This window comes from Pieris napi, chromosome W (genome assembly GCF_905475465.1).
Source record: "Pieris napi chromosome W, ilPieNapi1.2, whole genome shotgun sequence".
Lineage (NCBI taxonomy): Eukaryota > Metazoa > Arthropoda > Insecta > Lepidoptera > Pieridae > Pieris > Pieris napi.
In genome coordinates this window covers 1,611,619-1,631,717 of record NC_062258.1, presented here as the reverse complement: position 1 = coordinate 1,631,717, position 20,099 = coordinate 1,611,619, and the positions used below count along the sequence as shown (strand labels likewise).

Below are 20,099 nucleotides of genomic sequence, written 5' to 3'. Positions count from 1 at the left end.
CGTATTAGAGAAATACCGTCGTCATTAGACATACTTACAATAAGAACGTCGAACGTCAATGTACATAAGCACACTACCAGCCACCGTAGTCACCGCTGTAGTTGCTGTACCGGATATTAAAAACGAGAGAATTCTTTAATGACAGCCATCAACTTAGCAAACTCCGCACCTTCGAGAGGCGTATATATGCTGTCAAACTCGTTACTCGTTAGCATTCACAGCATTCACTCCTAGTACCCTAACTGGTGTGTGAGTTAGGTATTGTTCACGTTTCGTGCGAATAAACGTGACGCCATCACGATTGAGAACGTCTGTCCCTATTATGATCGGCGTATTCATATACAACGCGGGTACAATGAGAAAATCAACTTCAAGCGAGATATTACGTAGTTCGATAGTTAAAGTCATATATTTGTCGGGCGCCAACTCTTTGTCACCTATTCCCTTCAAAGAACAGTTAATCGGTCTGCGTGGACCAGAAAAGTAGTTTACTACCGCAGATGATATTAAAAAAAACATTAAGTGCTTAGCTAGAATTGAACAATTTCAGGCTATCAGGGTAATGATTATCGAATTTGCGGGTAGACTTAACATACGTGGCTAAAAATGAGACCAGATTTTCTGTCGTTAAGTCGGCGTTAGTTGCTGTGCGCGCACGTGTACATCACTAATACCAAAAATCACCATTTGGACCATAAGTTCTTCGCTTAATCCATTTACAAGGCGAAACAACGAACAACGCGCGTATTCCGCGTATGACAGAAACTTTTCTGACGTCATGTTAATAACTTCGTGGAGAATTTGCGCTTAGTTCACCTTTTGCGGACACAAGAACCTAAACTCTTTAACGAAATTTGACCGTGAACGCTCGTTAGTAGCCTACTCGTTTAACCAGGCTTTTGCGTCACCTCTTAGGCAATTAGCCACACGAGAAAAGCACTCATAGTCGTCCCAAGGGTTCGCCCGTATAGCCCGCTCCATTTCGTCGCACCACACCTCAAAATTATTAACAGCCGGATCAAAATTAGACACATAATAATTGCTAGGTTTAGGTCTCGTTAACATACCTAAAGCTTCATCGAATGCTTGAGTAACGGTAACGTTATTTTTATCAAGCGGAGGTGTGCTACAACGGACGGACGACGGCACGTGCGAATCACTGGCCGTATTCTCCTAAATAGCAGTCAATCGCGACATTATTGACCCTAAAGCGTCTTTTACAGAGGCATCTAGAAGGTTGGATCGAGTTTTACTAGTTCAACGACTTAAACCAACTGAGCGGGACCTCGACCTGTCGCATGAATATTTGTCACCAGAAAGGGAGTGATCTCGGCCCGAACGAGTTATATGCCGCGAACGCGATCTATTACTACGACGCGAATACGAGCTAGACATACCATGGCGCGAATGCGAACGCGACCTAACGCGACGCGAACGTAATCTAACGACGTGAATGCAACCCGTCACGACACTATTGTGACACGAATGAGAACGAGTCCTGCTGCGACGCAAATATAAACGCACTCCATCATGACTTGAACACTGCCTATTGATTCGCACAGACCGCTTTCGACGGCTACCCTTAATATCAGAGCGAGACAGCGGCGTCTTAATTGACCGTTCACGGGAAGCACGCGGCAACTTATTCTAAAATTAACGGTTGTTTACAAGGCTTATTTGTGAGCGAAATCCTATCCCACTTCTGATTTTAGCAACCAGAAGTGATAATCAAATAAAAGAAAACAATTCGAAATAACGTAAGAAGTGATTTAAATAAAAATAACTTTATCAAAGAACAAAACACGGTATATTCGAAATCACACTAAATCTACCTTAAAATTAATCTTATACAATCAAAACAACACGACTTTGGGTATTTTAAAAACAACCGTTAACCTTAAAACTATTACACAAAAACCACCGAATAAGAATAACATAGAACGATATCACAGTATGCGGCCTCGATACCAACAACCTTACTTGTTTACGTCCGAGCAACCAATGAGCCCGTGGCACATTGAGGCCTTTCCTTTTTAGAAGGCGGGTGGGTATCGAAACTACCCACTGCAATTTCTGCTTATAATATTTATTTAACTGAGTATTAAGCAAACCGTCCAACACCCTAGCCATAATAGTCGCCAGCGATATAGGCCTGTAGTTTGAACCATCCGCCCAATCTCCTGTCTTGTTTTTTACAACCGGTATAACTAATGTTCGCATAAGATCATAGGGTACCCGAACTGAGAAAAACGATATCACAGATTGGGGATGAAATTACATTAGAGCAAGTAATCACCGAAACAAATACTCTTGAAGTTGTTAATAAACAATTAGACGAGTTTAAAAACCCACTGAAATCAAATGAGATTCAAGAAGTAAACAGGATGGATAGTTAATTTAAAAGGAACTTTGATAAATTAAAGAATTTTGTAGATGGATTCATGACATGCTGGAAATGGTGCAAAATGCCCAGCAAGGAATAAAGAATGCCTAAAGTGTGGTCTTATGGGGCATTTCAGACAATACTGCCGAACGAAACAGACGTTGAAGCGGAAAGTGGAAATATTATAATAATATAGACGTGAACAAAAGAAAGGTCGTTTCGACAGGAAAAAGAACTTAAACATAGGGATATTATAGAGCCGATAGTGGGTTCTTCTAAATGGGTGTCCCCTGTAGTGCCGGTGCTGAAAGGAAATGGAGCCATTGTACGAGAAAATTACCCATTGCCGACAATGGACAAGTTGCTACCTAACATGAAAAATGCAAAAGTATTAACAAAATTGGATACTAAAGACGCATTTCACCAACTTGAAATAGATCCTGCTTCAAGAAACAACCACCTTTATAACCAGTAAAGGCTTATTCAGATACAAGAGACTCATGTTTGGCATATCATGTAACCGAAAACTGGGGACCAGAACAAAAGGGGTATTTTAAGTCGTTGAAGGAAATCATGACAAATATTCCTAGCTTAGGGTATTATAATGTTAGCGATCGTACGATTGTTGTTCGGGATTGGGATAAATTATTAAGATATTTAAAGATTATTATTTATTTAATTAGCAATGGACTAAACTAGTGGGGTGAGATGAGATTAAGAGTCGCGCCCGGTACGAGGTCTGAATGCCGACTAACTTTAGTGAATATAATAAGATATAATGGAAATGAACATACAAGCAAATCATATTGCATGGTGTCATTTACATTGCAATACCTGTACGGTTGTAAATCGTACATGTTCCCGGGGGAGGAAAAGATGAGGGTTAGTAAAATGGAGGTTGAACTTAAGACTAACAAGGTGATACACAAATTTTAATATTAAATGTTTATATAGTGTTTACTATATGTTATGATTAGTTGTGGGTGAGAAAATGAATTACATTTATCAATCTAGCTACAAAGATTCACTTATATTTTATTTCGTAAGGAATAACACACGAAAGATCGGCGAGGAAGCTCGATCTTGTTTATTTACACTTTCACTTGATTGACTTTTCGAATTTAAATTACTCTTGAAAACACTTTTATTATTATGATAAAAATGCCTTTTTTCCCTAACTTCACACTCACTCACAACACTATCACTTTTCACGGGTTGTGGAGATGGCAGAGATGTGGCTTCTTTTCATCGACCTTCTCATGGTTTAAAGATTGATTACTATTATTTGTAGGTAGAAGGGATAACTTAACGACTGAGCGTTTAATAGAACCGTTCTTGGTTTTAAGCGTGACGACTCTTACCAGCCCGTCACTTCCGGGATGTAGCTCTACAACACGCCTTAAAGCCCATTTACCGGGCGGAAGATTTTCATCTTTTATGATGACTATATCGTTCAAGTAGAGATGTTTTTGAGGTCGTTTCCACTTTGATCTAATAGATAATTGTGAGAAATATTCATTCTTCCATTTGAACCGAATATTATGATAGATTTTCTGAGTTAAGTGCCATCGAGTTCTAAGATCATTTTCTTGTTTTTGTAACCATCGAGGTATTTTAAATTGCGTTCTATAGGATATGTCAGTTTTTATTTTATTCCATTCTAAGACTAATTTATGAGGTATCGGCTGATCCCATCCGAGATCAGACTTCCAAGTTTCTTGAAATAAAATTTTAAGTTTTGTAGTGACTGGTGCCAGCCAGCCCAAGGGGTCATAAAGTTTTGAGATTTCGGCTATTAATTGTCGCCATTTTAAGATAAGTGTTTGAAGGTCTTGTTGTAGATTTGGCCCTCTACACATAAGATCATTGAGGCTAAATCCACTCGAAGTTTTCGAAGAGGCATTAAAAACAACTCGCAATTTCGTAGTTGATGATTCCGCTCGTTGTACACAATGGTGCGATAAGTAGCAACCCGACTCTACGGCGGCGCGTGACACAACGGGTATCATGTGTCCGAGCTCTCTGTACTCCGATATAAATAATTTATAATCACGAGCTAAATAAGGTTTTTTAATAAGTTTATTTTCCAATTGAATAAATTGAGCGATAGACTTTGACTTCGATTCGCCCAATTTTTCCTCGAGATTTTCTTTAAAAGGTATTTTCACAACGTAACTGCCGTCGTCACGTCTTGAGGTTGTATTCTGAAAAAACTCTATACAATTTTGATCTTCCTGTGACATATTTAAGGGTTCATGAATATCTTCCACTTCCCAAAACCTTTGGATATCGTTATTAAGGATTATATTACACTGATAGGTTTTATAATTACCGGCTATTATCCATCCCAACTGCGTTTGTTGCGCAATCGGAAACCTTTCTTGAAATCTACAAATACCGTCCAAGATAATATCAGAATAAACATCAGCGCCGAATAATATATCAATAGGGCTACTTATATAAAATTCTGAATCAGCTAATTTTATATGATTAAGCTCAGGCCAATTTGGTTTTGGCAGGGTATAGCTCGGTAAATTCCTTACAAGTTTTTTCATAATAAATACATCCGTGTTAAAGGTATAATCATTGACTAATGATAAACACTTGATCGAGATTTTGCAATTGCAATTGTTTTCTGTATTTCCTATCCCAGAAATATAACCATTACATTTTTGTCGAGGTATTTTTAATAATTGAGCAGCATTTTCACTGATAATTGAGATTTGTGAGCCCTGATCTAAAAGAGCTCTCATATTTTTATAAGATCCATCCGCTGCCTGTATCTTAATAATTACAGTGGCAAGTAATATTTCGGCAGGGTCACTTGGAAGAGATACTAATGTGTTAATTTCTTGTTGTTGAGGTAAATGTTTCACAACCCGGGGCACGTGTAACCTAGATCGTGAAACGTCCGGTGTCATATTATCTTTTGTAAAACATTCATGTAAAATTGTATTATGATTTTTATTACATTCCTTGCACATTAATTGCGAAAGGCATTTTTTACCTTCATGATAATGTAAACAGTTGATACAAAGGTTCAATTTTGCAATAGCATTTCTTCGTGCGATAGGCTGCATATTCAATAATTTTTGGCATAAATGTATATTGTATACGATGATCGCTTGAATTACACACCGGACACAGCTTGCGTTTTTCAATAATTTTATTACTGGAATGTGTCGGTTGCGAAATAACCTGATTTGTAGAATAAGTATACTTAGGATTATTATAACTTTGTCTAAAGTTATGATTAAAATTTTTCGAAGATGATGATTGATTATTTAAATTTTTTGAAGGTTTATATAGATTGAAGTTTTGATATGATACTTTTGGGGTGTGATTTTCTTGCTTCTTCCGTGAAGTTTCTAGGGTCATAAACTTAGTTTCTAAAAACTGCAAAAAATCTTGTAATACGGGTAATTCTCTCGGCGATTTCAAAGACTGTATATATTCATTGTACGTGTCTGCGTCTAACTTCTGAGACAATATACATACAAGGAAGGGATCCCAGGAAGAAACATTAATTCCAAGATTTTTTATCGCATTTATACTCTCGTTTGTAACATCTTGAATGCGTTTGATATGATTATATGACTGATATTGAATATTAGGAATATTTAAGAGATTGTTAAGGTGAGATGTAAAGATTAGGCGCTTATTATCATATCGATGGCTGAGAATATTCCAGCTAATGAGATAATTATCTGAGCTTACCTGGAGATGTTGAATCAACTTCTCAGGTTCACCCTTTACCTTACTTTTGAGAAATTGTAATTTCTGCGCATTTGATAGAGATGGGTTACTATGAATAGTTTCCGTAAAGAGATCTTTGAAGGAAACCCATTGGTTATAATTTCCCTCGAAGGTTGGTAACTCCATTTTAGGGGTTGTTTTCTCGATGTGTGATACCGACCACATCTTTTTATTGATATCCTTCTTAACTTTAATGTAATAATTTTCGTAATTTGTAAATTGCTCTTCATATTCTCGGTTGGAACCACAAAGTTCATGGTCCAACTCCCAATGTAAGCTATCAATCGCAGTCCAACGGACTTGCAAGGTCTTTAGGATGTCCTCAAACTCCCACTTTTCCGAGATAAGGTCAAGTTCTATACTCGAGGCAGTTCTCAGAAAAGCTTTAAAATTTGTAGTTTGTTTTCTCATGAGCTCTTCTGTTTTACTCATATTAGAGTTATTTTTGAGAGATATTTCCTGAGATTCATTAGAGGTCGATGCGTTAGAGGTAGACGGGGCTTGAAACGTTGGAGGTTGTAATTCAGGGGATTTTGTAATGCTTGCCAATGGCTTATAATTTATTAAGGTTGTCTTAATATTACCATATTTTTTCTTAATTTGCTCGTATTTATTAAAAGTAAAGTTTTCATGAGACTGATCACTAAAAGTTAAAAGTGTCATATGGTTGTTATGAATATCTGTAAAATATTGTTCTAACGTTTCTTAACGACGACGTATATAATCGGGAGTCTTTCGCTCCGCTCCATCCTTCTTAAAGTTGATATAAAGCTTATCCAATGCGTCCACCAACTGTTGTTGGGTTGCTAAAATATCTTCCATTGTGGACATAATTAAAGATTATCAGAGATAACAATATAACCTTACTTGTTCAGCTGATAAGTTGCTCAAGATATCCTCGCAATACCTGCAAGGTTGTACTGAATCCGAGATGTAGTGTGCCTTCCTAAGGCACCGAAGTCACGAGGTAAAGAGATGTAGTGCCTTCCTAGGGCACCGAGGTCACGAAGTGAAGAGATGTAGTGCTTTCCTAAGGCACTTAGGTCACGAGGTGAAGAGATGTAGTGCCTTCCTAAGGCACCGAGGTTACGAGGTGAAGAGATGTAGTGCTTTCCTAAAGCACCGAGGTCATGAAGTGAAAAGATGTAGTGCCCTTCTAAGGCACTGAGGTCACGAGGTGAAGAGATGTAGTGCCTTCCTAAGGCACCGAGGTTACGAGGTGAAGAGATGTAATGCTTTCCTAAGGCACCGAGGTTACGAGGTGAAGAGATGTAGTGCCTTCCTAAGGCACCGAGGTTACGAGGTGAAGAGATGTAGTGCTTTCCTAAAGCACCGAGGTCATGAAGTGAAAAGATGTAGTGCCCTTCTAAGGCACCGAGGTCACGAGGTGAAGAGATGTAGTGCCCTTCTAAGGCACCGAGGTCACGAGGTGAAGAGATGAAGTGCCCTTCTAAGGCACTGAGGTCACGAGGTGAGGAGATGTAGTGCTTTCCTAAGGCACCGAGGTTACGAGGTGAAGAGATGTAGTGCCTTCCTAAGGCACCGAGGTCATGAAGTGAAGAGATGTAGTGCCCTTCTAAGGCACCGAGGTCACGAGGTGAAGAGATGTAGTGCCCTTCTAAGGCACCGAGGTCACGAGGTGTACAAATGTTGAGGTATATTGCCTTTCTAAGGCAATGTGATTAGGATAAAAGAGATGTATCCATAAATCGTAGTTCTAGATGTATTCTTTTGATACGCAGGTATCAGTATAACACACACACTAAGCAAAAAAATATTGCGAAAGCACACGCGCCCTGATCCTGCCAAAAATACGACTAATGGCTCGAAGGACCAATGTTCGGGGTTGGGATAAATTATCAAGATATTTAATGGGATAATTATTTATTTTATGAGCAATGGACTAAACTAGTGGGGTGAGATAAGATTAAGAGTCGCGCCCGGTACGAGGTCTGAATGCCGACTAACTTTAGTGAATATAATAAGATATAATGGAAATGAACACACAAGCAAATCATATTGCATGGTGTCATTTACATTGCAATACCTGTACGGTTGTAAATCGTACAATTGTCATAGCAGATGCTATGGCTCCTGTGGATTTAGGTGGAGTTTTAGTTCAAACTAATTCCAAAGGTGAGCCCAGGATTAGTGGCCATATGCCACAAAACTCTGACTGACTGTGAACTCCGCTATTGCCAGACAGAAAAAGAAGCGTTAATTCTCGTGTGGGCGATGGAACATTTCCAGATATTCCTTTATTGTAAAAGATTTGAACTTATAAGAGATCACAAGCCGTTGAAGGTAATATTTGGTCCTAAATCTAGACCATGTGCAGGGATAGAGAGATGGGTTATGCGCTTACAATCGTACGACTATAAAATAGTTTACCAACCAGGGAAAACCAATATCGCCGACTCATTGTCGAGACAACAAATAAGCAAAAATGCGGAGAAATGGACGATAGGGAAATACTAAACGTGAAAGAGGGTTTATATCGGAACATATGGAACGACGACGTGAAGTTCTATAAAATCTTACAAAATGAACTTTGTTTTCATGAGGGTATATTATTGAGAGGAATGAGAATTGTGGTTCCCTCGGCACTCCGTAAAAGAGTTTTGGATGCGGCTCACGAGGGACATCCCGGTATCGTGTCAATGAAGGCGAGACTTCGTACGAAAGTCTGGTGGCCTAGATGCGACAGAGGATGATAAAATTGTTAAAGCCTGTAAAGGATGTACTCTTGTATCTGCACCATGTCCACCAAACCCTATAAAACGGCGTGAGTTTCCAGAAGTGCTTTGGATTGATATCGCAATTCATTACAAGTGGTGACCAAATATTATAAAGAAGTAAAGATTTGTCGCAAAATTACCTCTACTGAAATTGTAGCCAAACTTAAAGGAATATTCAGTCGATTAGGAAATCAATAACTGCAGATAATAGAAGACAGTTACTCAGCGAAGAGTTTAAATCATTTCTAACAGAAATAAACATTATTCTTTTCAATACAGTACCATATTGGCTGCGACAAAGCGGAGAGGTCGAAAGACAAAACTGTGTCATACTTAAACGTCTTAAAATAAGTATAGCTGAAAATAAAGACTGGAAGGAAAGTTTACTGGAATATTTAACCATGTACAACACATTCTGTTACTGGAAGAACCTCATCAGAACTTTTCTTCAAAATGAAGTTTAGATATAAATTATTACCTATGGTAAACGATACAATAGAGAGGACAGCACAAGACACTGAGGTTAAGGATAGGAAAAAAAAAGAAAACAAATGGGAAAAGAAATCGGATACGATAAACGGAAGGCTGGATAGTGTGATTTAATACCAGCAGACATCTATATATATAATAAAACTAAGTCGATAAAATGTGCGTGCCGATAAAACTTAAAAAGGAGTCCCGACACGATAAAGGGACTTATGTGGTGTGATAGTCCTTTATCCCCCCTCGAACAAGAAAGTTCCCGTTTTAATCTAAAGGGCATGTTTTTAAAGATATAAGGGACTTTCCGACCCTTCAACTTGGAAATTAAGTGCAGTGGCGCCATCTGTTATCGAATATTTGAACTTCATTCAGGATTTGGAGTTAAAGCGACATAATTTTAGTTATCCAAATTAGTTCTCAAAATATTTAAAAATTTAGGTTTTTAAATTTCGCGCCTTTACTACATACGCTACCGCTACAGAAGCTAGAAAGTTCCCGTTTTAATCTAAAGGGCGTGTTTCTAAAGATATAAGGAACTTTCCAACCCTACAACTTGGAAATTAAGTATAGTGGCGCCATCTGTTATCGAATATTTGAACTTCATTCAGGACAACGATTGTTTGGGTTGCATTTCCAAAAGCGTTGCGAGCAATTGTAGCATGTGTAGTAGTGACACGAAATTTAAAATTCCAATTTCAATAAAGTCTTAAATTTAATTTGTTGCTATAATAAAGTTATTAAATTTTGTGTATTTATACGTCATTAGCTAACTTATATTTTGGAGTTAAAGCGACATAATTTTAGTTATCCAAATTAGTTCTCAAAACATTAAAAAATTTAGGTTTTTAAATTTCGCGCCTTTACTACATACGCTACCGCTACAGAAGCTAGAAAGTTCCCGTTTTAATCTAAAGGGCGTGTTTCTAAAGATATAAGGAACAAGAATTGCGAAAAAACTCTGAAATAATGGGAGGAGCTCTACTCATACTCTCAGGAGATTTTCGACAAACACTTCCAGTTATTCCCAAGTCAACATCAGCAGACGAGATCAATGCATGCTTGAAAAAATCACATCTCTGGCCACAAGTACAAATACTGCAATTAACAAAAAACATGAGAGTTGAATTATCAAGAGATGAAACAACAGGACAATTTGCTAAAATACTTTTACAAATCGGCGAAGGTACATATCCTACTGACCAAACGACCGGCCTCATTGAACTTAATAGTGATTTCTGTAATATAGTCACTACTGAAGACGAACTAATCGACAAAATTTATCCAAATATTATTCAGAACTATACTAATGCAGAGTGGTTATTTCAAAGAGCAATTTTGGCCACTAAAAATAATATTGTTGACGATATCAATTTTAATATTCTAAAGAAAATACCTGGTGAAGAGAAAATATATAAATCGATCGACACGAAGGTATCCATTGAAGAAAGTGTCAACTTCCTTACTGAATTTCTAAACTCTTTACAAGGTTACCAGGAATGCCATTACACTGCCTTCGTCTGAAAATTGGAACTCCAATCATACTACTCAGAAATCTCAACTCCCCAAAATTATGTAATGGAACTAGAATGATCGTAAAACAGCTATCGAATAATATCATTGAAGCTGAACTTATTTCTGGAAAGACTAAAGGACAGACAGTATTTATACCTAGAATACCTCTGATCTCTTCGGAATTGCCATTTCAATTTAAAAGACTGCAGTTTCCAATAAAATTAGCCTTTAGTTTTACAATTAACAAAGCGCAAGGACAAACTTTAAAATATTGTGGCATTAACCTCAAAGAATCCTGCTTCTTTCACGGTCAGCTATATGTAGCTTGCTCAAGAGTAGGAAATCCGAAAAATTTATGTATATATTCTCCGGACAATAAAATGAAAAATGTTGTTTATAAACAAGTATTGTAAATAATGAGAAAACGTTTTCAATAAACTTTTTTTTTACTTTTTACGTCATAGTTTATTTTTTTATTTCGACTCTAGCACGTCATCTTATATCAACTCCCGGGCGAAGCCGGGTTTTTTAGCTAGTAGTGTATATAAAAATATGAATAAAGGAAATAAATAAAATAAATAAATCCAGAAACACACACGGTGGAAATCACGAAAGGAGGAGATATCACGGTAAGAAACGATGAAACCGGTCAAACTCGAAGAAGGGACGTTGTATATTTGAAAAGAGTTCAAGGGGAATGGAATGTCTGAAAAGAAATGAAGTTAACGACGAGGAAATCCATGTCGGAACTTAACCCTAGTGTAGCTGCATAAAACTTTAATTTCATTAATTATGTTTGATTCATGTAAAATCCATCACATTACATCCAAGTTACATTAATGAGTAATCAGAGAGATATAATCAATAAAAACAAATAAAACAAAAAAGGGATGTAGTGTATTGACTAAATAAAGTGTTACCTAGTGGTACCTTTTGACATTCAACATCTTTTGTCTTCAGTCACCGTGACCACGCACGCTGTAAAGCACGCGAAACGTCGGATAAATTTAAAATTATGTCAAATAGTTGTAAATTTATAATAATAATACATAACTTTAATCCGGTAAAAAGCGTTTTTCTTTAAAAGTGTTGCTTGGTTGTCTCATGCGCCTACGACACTTGTCAGACTGTCAGTCGTAATCCGACACCCGAACGGAGCGGTTGTGTGTAGGACGTTTGTACAAGTGTTGTGGTGTTGGTGAGCCGTAAAACACTCCAAGAAGCAGGACATTACAGTATCTTTATGTACATTGCTTATAAAAATAGGTATAAACCTTTCCGCCGCCTTGAAATTAACACCGTCACTGGCTTGACCCGTCATTCCTGTAAAACGTTGTTTACATTTTGTTTTACGTCTCGTAACGGTTTGCCACGCACCATCCGTGGGCTCGACATTATCAACTGGAAAAACCGTCTCGATCAGTTGTGCAGAGCTCATTTGTTGAGTTACGCTTGTCTCCGCTGAAGCCACCGCATTCCGTCGCCCCTGTCGTCATGGTATGAGTCATAATACCGGTCCCGGCCGACATAATCGACGAATGCATGTTTTCGCGAACCACACTACCCTCACTGATACTTCGATAAAGTGGGTCTTTATTGTTTGACTCGCAATTGGAGTTAATTGAATTGTGCGAGTCATTTAATGACGAGTTAATGCTCTGCGATGGATCTCTAGGGCCACCATTTCTAGCCCATGCACCACGTCGATTGTTTATATTGTGACAGGACGTGGTAGCTATCGGCGTGTGTTTCAATCTATTAACGTCTTGCTTTAAATCTTCTAAGTGGTTTAGAGTAGCGTAGTTATTTTTAATAGTCTCAATCTCCGCTGATATTGTAGTTAAATCCTTCAATAATTTCGTGCAGTCAAGATGATCAAATGTAATAGGAGGTAGTTTTTCCAGTTGTCTTGCAGCAAATACTGGTAAGATATCAGGTTCTGTAGATTTAAACAAGGAAATGATGTCATCCATATCTCGAGATTCTTTTCCCTTTTTTTTTCGCTGTATTTGTCGGCGATCTGCCGGTAGTGCACTAAACAATAATGATTTCGAGTTACTAATTTCTTCACTCGTAAATGCCGACACACAAATTTTAACTAACGACACTTCATCCATTATCGATATTTTATTTTGGATATACGATAATAGCTCATCTAAAACAATGTTGCAAAAGTTACATTTCACAACGTCCGTCATATTTGTAATAACGAAATTTACGTCGCTGCGATAGCTCCGTAACGAAAAACACAACACACCTCAATGCGCGCACGCGTGAGACTCGATTATGATTAAATATAATAAACAATACTATACTCTGATTTTTAATTCCGTAGAATTCTGACAGCTAGGCCAGGCACATTTTTCAATTTTAGTACGAGTCTGAACATCTGAGTCTATACATACATTTTATTTGTCAGTGAATGTATATATTTTATTAAGTCCGGTGCTCACATTGAAAGTGGTTTTAACGCGAGTGATTATTGCGTCCCTTTTCAAAACAAAGTAAAAAACGCACAAGTAAAGATAACATTTTTTTTAAGGTTTACTAAGCCTGGTATTAGTAGGCAGTCATGCCAGCTAAAGAATAATTTAAGATCATTTGAAATATTGTTGGTGATATTGAAATATTTGTTATTTTTGTATTAGATCACTTGAATAAGTAAATATTTAGATTTACCTTTTTGTAGATAAAACATAAAAATACATAGTATTTTATTTTTTATTGCCCTGAAATGGGTCACATTTGTCCCTTTTTCGGTGGAGAACTCGGTTAGTAGCAACACTAAGGAAATGTCAGAATTCTACGGAATGAAAAATCAGGCTATAAATGTTTATGTTTACAATACAATATATTCAGTTGCCGAGACATCGACGAATGTATGTACGAGCACGACCCAGTTTGCTCCCAGACGTGTTCCAATACTCAAGGCAGCTTCCGTTGTGGATGTATGACAGGCTACGTACTGCGACCGGACGAACGTTCCTGTAAAGCAACCGGAGAATCACCTACATTGCTATTTTCAAACAGTATCGGTGTCCGTAAGGTAAAATACATTAAATATCCCAGATCATTAGAATAACATTAAAATTCAATCTAAAAATTTACGCTTAAAAATAATACCACAAACTTATTTATTGAAAGTATCGAGTAGCTTTTTAGTCAGTTTATTACTGGTTGCGAGTGAATGTATAGAACATTCAAATACACCTAACAGATATAAACGCTAAATTCGGGGTTTAAGTTAATGTAAATATTTCCACTTTTAAAGGTGTGGTTATCCGGAGACAATTACGTGACGGTTCTAAAAGGACTGCACAATGCAGTTGCTTTGGACTACCATTATAAAAAGAAATTACTCTTTTGGACTGAAAACAACATGAAGCTCATTCGAGTGGCGCCCTTAGAGAGCAACAATATGACAGGTAGCTTTACAGAATATTTATCATTTATTTATTTATGTGCAGCGTAATTATGAAATTTTATGTTTGAATGTTCCACAGTGCAAAAGAGGTTTTATTGTCTATTTTTTACTGCAAGTAAGTCATCGGCGTTCTGTACAATCCAACCTGATTCTACCATTAGGATATACGAGATAAAACTAAATAAATCTGACTAATAAAATCTTAATTTTAATTAAATATGAGTAATTCAACAGATGTGATACGATGGGGATTGGAAACACCAAGCGGGGTAGCGGTAGATTGGATTCACGATCTTCTCTTCTGGACGGATTCGGGGACGCGAAGAGTTGAAGTGGCAACGTTGAATGGATTACAGCGGGCGGTTTTAGCGGCCAGTGATTTGGACAAACCCAGGGCCGTCGCTGTACATCCAGGAGATGCTCTAGTATTCTGGACGGATTGGGGTAAGTCGGTATCACCCTGATTTGACTTCTTCTGGACTGGTTGTGGGGGTTTCTTAATATCCATAGGGCTGATGTGCAAGCTCTAAATTGCGTCTCACAAAAAGACAATATTCAACTTGGAATTAAGTGGTACTTCTAAATAAATACTCTCCATTATCAGGGCCAAATCCTAAAATCGAGCGGGCTGATATGGACGGCAGTAGACGTAAGAGCGTCATCGTGGACGAAATCTTTTGGCCCAACGGTCTCACTATTGACTACACGGAGTCCAAGATATATTGGGCAGATGCTAAACACCACGCTATCGAAAAGGCTTCGTTTGATGGCAGAGATAGGAAACTGGTCAGTTTTTATTATTTATAGAAATTAGTTACATTTACCTTTAAGAACACACACTTTCATATATATAATAAGAAATCTACTCTTAGGAATCATTTAATGAACGACTCTAAGTACGGCTTCCGGTATCGTTTAATAAGCACATTGTTCTTGAGTATATCACTTAATGACAATGACATACTTTTATATTAAGATTAATACTTCTGGTTTCTCGTTCCGCACATTAGCTATCTTATAATATAAAATTCCTAATTAAAACACTTTTTATCGCGTAGATAACAAGCAAAGGTGTACCTCATCCCTTCGCACTTACGGTATTCGAAGACGCCATCTACTGGACGGACTGGCACACCAAGAGCATATCGACTATCAATAAGAAAACCGGCATGGGCATGCAGACAATACACGCGAGCTTACAAGTGCCGATGGACATACAGAGGTTAGTACAAACTATAAATCCCCTAAAAAGGCGGACAAACGCGGCTGTAATACGTCTCTTCTATTCCAGTTTCCACCCTTTACGACAGTCGACCACCTACAAGAACCGTTGCGGCTCAAACAACGGCGGCTGTTCACATCTTTGTCTCCCAAACAGTAGCGGCTGCACTTGTCGATGCCCAATCGGTTTTAATCTTAAATCTAACGGGTGCGTTGTTAATAGTATTCCCTGCATTCTTCCTGTTTGGAAATCAAGGCAAAGTGCTGATTCCTTTTTTGTTTCAGTCGCACGTGTGAAGATACGCCTGAAAAATTGTTATTGTTTGCAAGAAGAAAAGATATAAGACTGAAACTTCTCAATCCACGTAAACAGATGGACACTTTGGACATGGTATGAACGGCTTTTTAGCTAAGAACCGAATGTACTTGTCTTTATTATATATACTGGTTTCCCGTGGCAACAATATCAGTAAAAAAATCTCGCTCCTTGCTAACTATTTTACTATCAGTTCCTTAATAATTTTAGGTAATCCCGGTGGATTCGATCAAATCGGCGGTCGCTCTCGACTGGGACCACGCCCGGAATAGAATATTCTGGACGGACGTGGAAAAAGACACCATAAACAGAGCTTACCTTAATGGATCGAATCAGACTGTAGTCGTCAGCACAAATTTAAGTAAGTACGAAGATATCTGGAACATCGTACTTGAAAATTACACGTTCAGATAAAAAACCCGAACTTTTTAACAAAATTATATTATCAAAACGATATATTTCAAAATTAGAAATTGTGCAAATTATTTTTAAGTATTTTTTCACAATGACAAGGAATCCGGAACAAATATTTTCTTCAGAATATTAAGTGGATTGAAATTAGTTTATCGGTAAATAAGTATGTACACTACGTTATGTTTCCGTTGTAGTATCACCGGCCGGATTAGCCTACGATTGGATAACAGACAAGTTGTACTGGACAGATGCAGGCACTAATAGGATAGAGGTTTCCAACTCAAACGGTACCATGAGAAATCTCCTGGCTTGGGAGAACATTGACAAGCCACGAGACATCGTTGTCGATCCTAAAGGTATCTTCCTCATGACAATATAATATTATACGTAAAGTATTACACGACAAAAATGCAGAGCATGGGAAATGGTATTTTTTATAGGAAAACGTAGCGTGACTTTGTAGTCGTTTTCGAAAACGGAACAAAATAGTTTAAAATTAATTTTTGTGTCATTACATTATACTCAATTCGGAATCTGGAATATAAGAATCTGCACGGAATTTGTTTATTTCACTTTACTTTGATCCTAAATTGATTATCTCTCTTTCTAACTATCAACAAGATAATTATATCTGTCATAGATAAAATCATAGCTTTCCATATTATAAAAAAAATATAGTCTTGCTTATTTATAACAAACGATAAATGTTTCATTTTCCCTTCCCTGAAACGAAGCACTTGTTCTAAATGTAAATTCACACTTCTTTTTAAAATTCACAATACACACACGCACTTAACGACCACCTAGATCTTATTCAAATTATTTAATTGGTATACTCGGACCATTGATAGAGTTAAGCGAATTCGTACTGACGATTGATTTTGGTGTCACAAATTAATCGACCTGATTGCGCACGGGCCTCCGCAGGACTAGAGAAAAGGCGGAGGGGGTTGCAGAGGTTCGGGGGCATATTCTTAGATAGAGGAGCACCCAGCGCGCCAATGACGTGAAATCACTAGTCAGATTGATTCAAAGTTCGCGGCTTTCAATAACGTCATTTTCACGAAAGAAGTCGGAATTACTTTTGTCAATTTTGCCTACTTAGTAAGTTACAGTGCAGTATTGCGGGAAGATATTATTTTTTATGGAAACAAAGTAATACGTAGTAACGTTACATGGAATACGGGAATTTCTTGGATTTCAACACAAAGATGTCAGTCTAAAAGAAAATAAATTATTGCGCAATATACATTAAAAAATAAAAGAAGGTAAGTACATTAGAAACGAACCGCACTTTTCAAAAAAGGCCTGTCGTATATTTAGATGAAAGGGTTATCCATAACACTCGAAGAAATGTTTGCAAAGTGGCAACGAGTCTGCTGGGAGTTGATGAATTATTAATTGCTCACGGTCAAGAGACAGCTTCGTTGATGATTCATTATTGATTTTTAAGTCTCAACCCAAATCCTCTGATTACCACGATGAGATTAATTCATGAAATTTCCTCAAGTGGGTGTCGGAAGAGAAGAGGGAGCGATATCGAATTTATCAGAAAATCTCTTGCGATAATAAACAACGCCTCCTACTACTCGAACGAATGAAACTCCAACTATGGCATTTTTTTTTATTTTTTTATTTATTTTTTTTTTTTATAGAACGGGGGGCAAACGGGCAGGAGGCTCACCTGATGTTAAGTGATACCGCCGCCCATGGACACTCTCAATGCCAGAGGGCTCGCGAGTGCGTTGCCGGCCTTTTACGAACGTACGCTCTTTTCTTGAAGGACCCTAAGTCGAATTGGTTCGGAAATACTTCAGTGGGCAGCTGGTTCCACATAGTGGTTGTGCGCGGCAAAAACTGCCTTGAAAAACGCTCAGTTGAGGAACGGCGGACGTCGAGGTGATACGGGTGGAATTTCGTATTCTGTCTCGACGTCCGATGATGAAATTCAGCTGCAGGTATTAATCCGAACAACTCCTCTGAACACTCTCCATGGTAAATGCGGTAGAAGATGCAGAGTGACCCCACATTACGCAACGCCAAAGGATCAAGCCGCTCGGAGAGGGATTGGTCGTCGACGATTCGAACCGCTCTGCGTTGTATACGGTCAAGTGGAAGGAGCTGGATGGATGGAGCTCCATGTGGGGCCGAATTTGCGCTTTATATAGTTGCATGCGGTGGCCCGGAGTGAAGTACCGCCTCGCCTTGCTGAGCACACCAAGCTTTTTGGAGGCTAATTTAGCCTTTCCCTCCAAGTGACCGCGAAACTGAACGTCGTTCGATATGTCAACGCCAAGTATTCCAATGCTGGCTGTGGCTTTAAGAAGAGTGTTTTCGAAAAGAGGAGTAGCGACAAAGGGTGTTTTTTTAGCGGAAAACGCGCAAACTTGTGTCTTCTTGGGGTTAAATTGGACTAGGTTTTGTCTGCCCCAGTCTGAGACTCCACGTAGTAGAGTTTCGACTTCAGACACAAGTTTGTTCCGGTACTCATCAACAACTGCCCGAGAAATACCTGCCCGGCCAGTGTACAGAATATCCCCAGTGCTGTCATCCGCATAGCAGTGAATGTTGCTAAGTTGCAACATATCATTGATATGCAGAAGAAATAGGGTCGGGGATAGAACACAGCCTTGTGGGACCCCAGCGTTCACGGGTTTAAGGTCGGAACATGCTCCGTCGATGACGACCTTGATGCTCCGATCGGCCAGAAAGCTGGAGATCCAATCGCATAATTTCTCGGGAAGCCCATAGGCTGGAAGCTTCGAGAGCAGTGCTCTGTGCCACACCCGATCGAAGGCTTTCGCTATGTCCAAACTTACCGCCAGCGCCTCCCCCTTGGACTCAATTGCCTCTGCCCACCTATGGGTAAGGTATACAAGGAGGTCACCAGCTGAGCGACCACGACGAAAGCCGTACTGAGAATCGCTAATCAACTGGTGGCCTTCTAGATAACTCAAGAGCTGGCAATTAATAATGGTTTCCATTATTTTGGAGAACAAGGAGGTTATACCTATTGGGCGATAGTTGGACGGATCAGAGCGATCGCCTTTTTTTGGGATCGGATGTATCGAAGCGGTCTTCCAGCACTTCGGGACAGTGCCGAGCGAGTACAGGTACCGGTAAAGGCGCGTTAAGACCGGAGCCAACTCAGGAGCACAAGTACGCAGCACAATTGGGGGGATACCATCCGGCCCGCTCGACTTATGAATGTCCAAGGAAGATAGTGCTTTGCGGATAGCACGTTGCCGGAATGTGATTTCCGGCATCGAAGAATCACACCGCGAAATGGTCGGTGGTGATCTCCCTCGGTCATCCAAAGTCGAGTTGGACGCGAAGAGACAGCCCAAAAGATCGGCCTTCTCCTTCGCAGTGTGGGCCAGAGAGTCATCCTCCCTGTGCAGTGGCGGAATGGAGGGCTGACAAAAATTCCCCTGGACAGCTTTGGCGAGAGACCAGAAGGCTCGAGTCCCTGAAGGGAGTTGGGCCAATCTCTCGCCAAATCTGGCAATGTGCTCTGACTTTGCCTTAGTGATTTCCCGTTTGAATGACCTGGAGGCTGAGTTATATGCTGTTTTAAGTTCGCTGGTATTGGCATCACAAGATTTCGCCGCTTCCGCCCATGCCTTAAAGCATTCTCGCTTTCGACGCGAGGCCGCCTTGCAAGAACGTTTAAACCAGGGCTGAGACTTGCCACCGATCGGCACCGCAGAAAATGGAATAAAGAGTTCCATGCCCTGCAGAACCACTTCGGCGACAGAGGCGGCGACGGAATCTGGAGCTTCCGGCGAAAAGCACATAGGCCCCCAAGGGTAGGACGCAAAGAAAGACCGCATCCCGTCCCAATCTGCAGAC

The 20,099-nt window shown here is 39.1% G+C and overlaps 1 protein-coding gene across 3 annotated transcripts in view; it reads left to right on the top strand.

The window, feature by feature from the left end:
• Positions 1–20,099, top strand: part of LOC125062072 (low-density lipoprotein receptor-related protein 4-like) — an 84,639-nt gene that overhangs the window by 24,863 nt on the left and 39,677 nt on the right. For all 3 annotated transcript variants that reach the window (XR_007119172.1, XM_047667671.1, XM_047667672.1), the window contains exons 11-19: positions 13,732–13,918; positions 14,144–14,297; positions 14,531–14,740; positions 14,901–15,082; positions 15,355–15,518; positions 15,588–15,725; positions 15,803–15,908; positions 16,044–16,194; positions 16,442–16,603. Coding sequence is in view for 2 of the 3 variants with exons in the window: in XM_047667671.1 (XP_047523627.1) it covers positions 13,732–13,918; positions 14,144–14,297; positions 14,531–14,740; positions 14,901–15,082; positions 15,355–15,518; positions 15,588–15,725; positions 15,803–15,908; positions 16,044–16,194; positions 16,442–16,603 (1,454 nt within the window). In the remaining variant the exon portion in view is untranslated. The remainder of the gene's footprint in view (positions 1–13,731; positions 13,919–14,143; positions 14,298–14,530; positions 14,741–14,900; positions 15,083–15,354; positions 15,519–15,587; positions 15,726–15,802; positions 15,909–16,043; positions 16,195–16,441; positions 16,604–20,099) is intronic.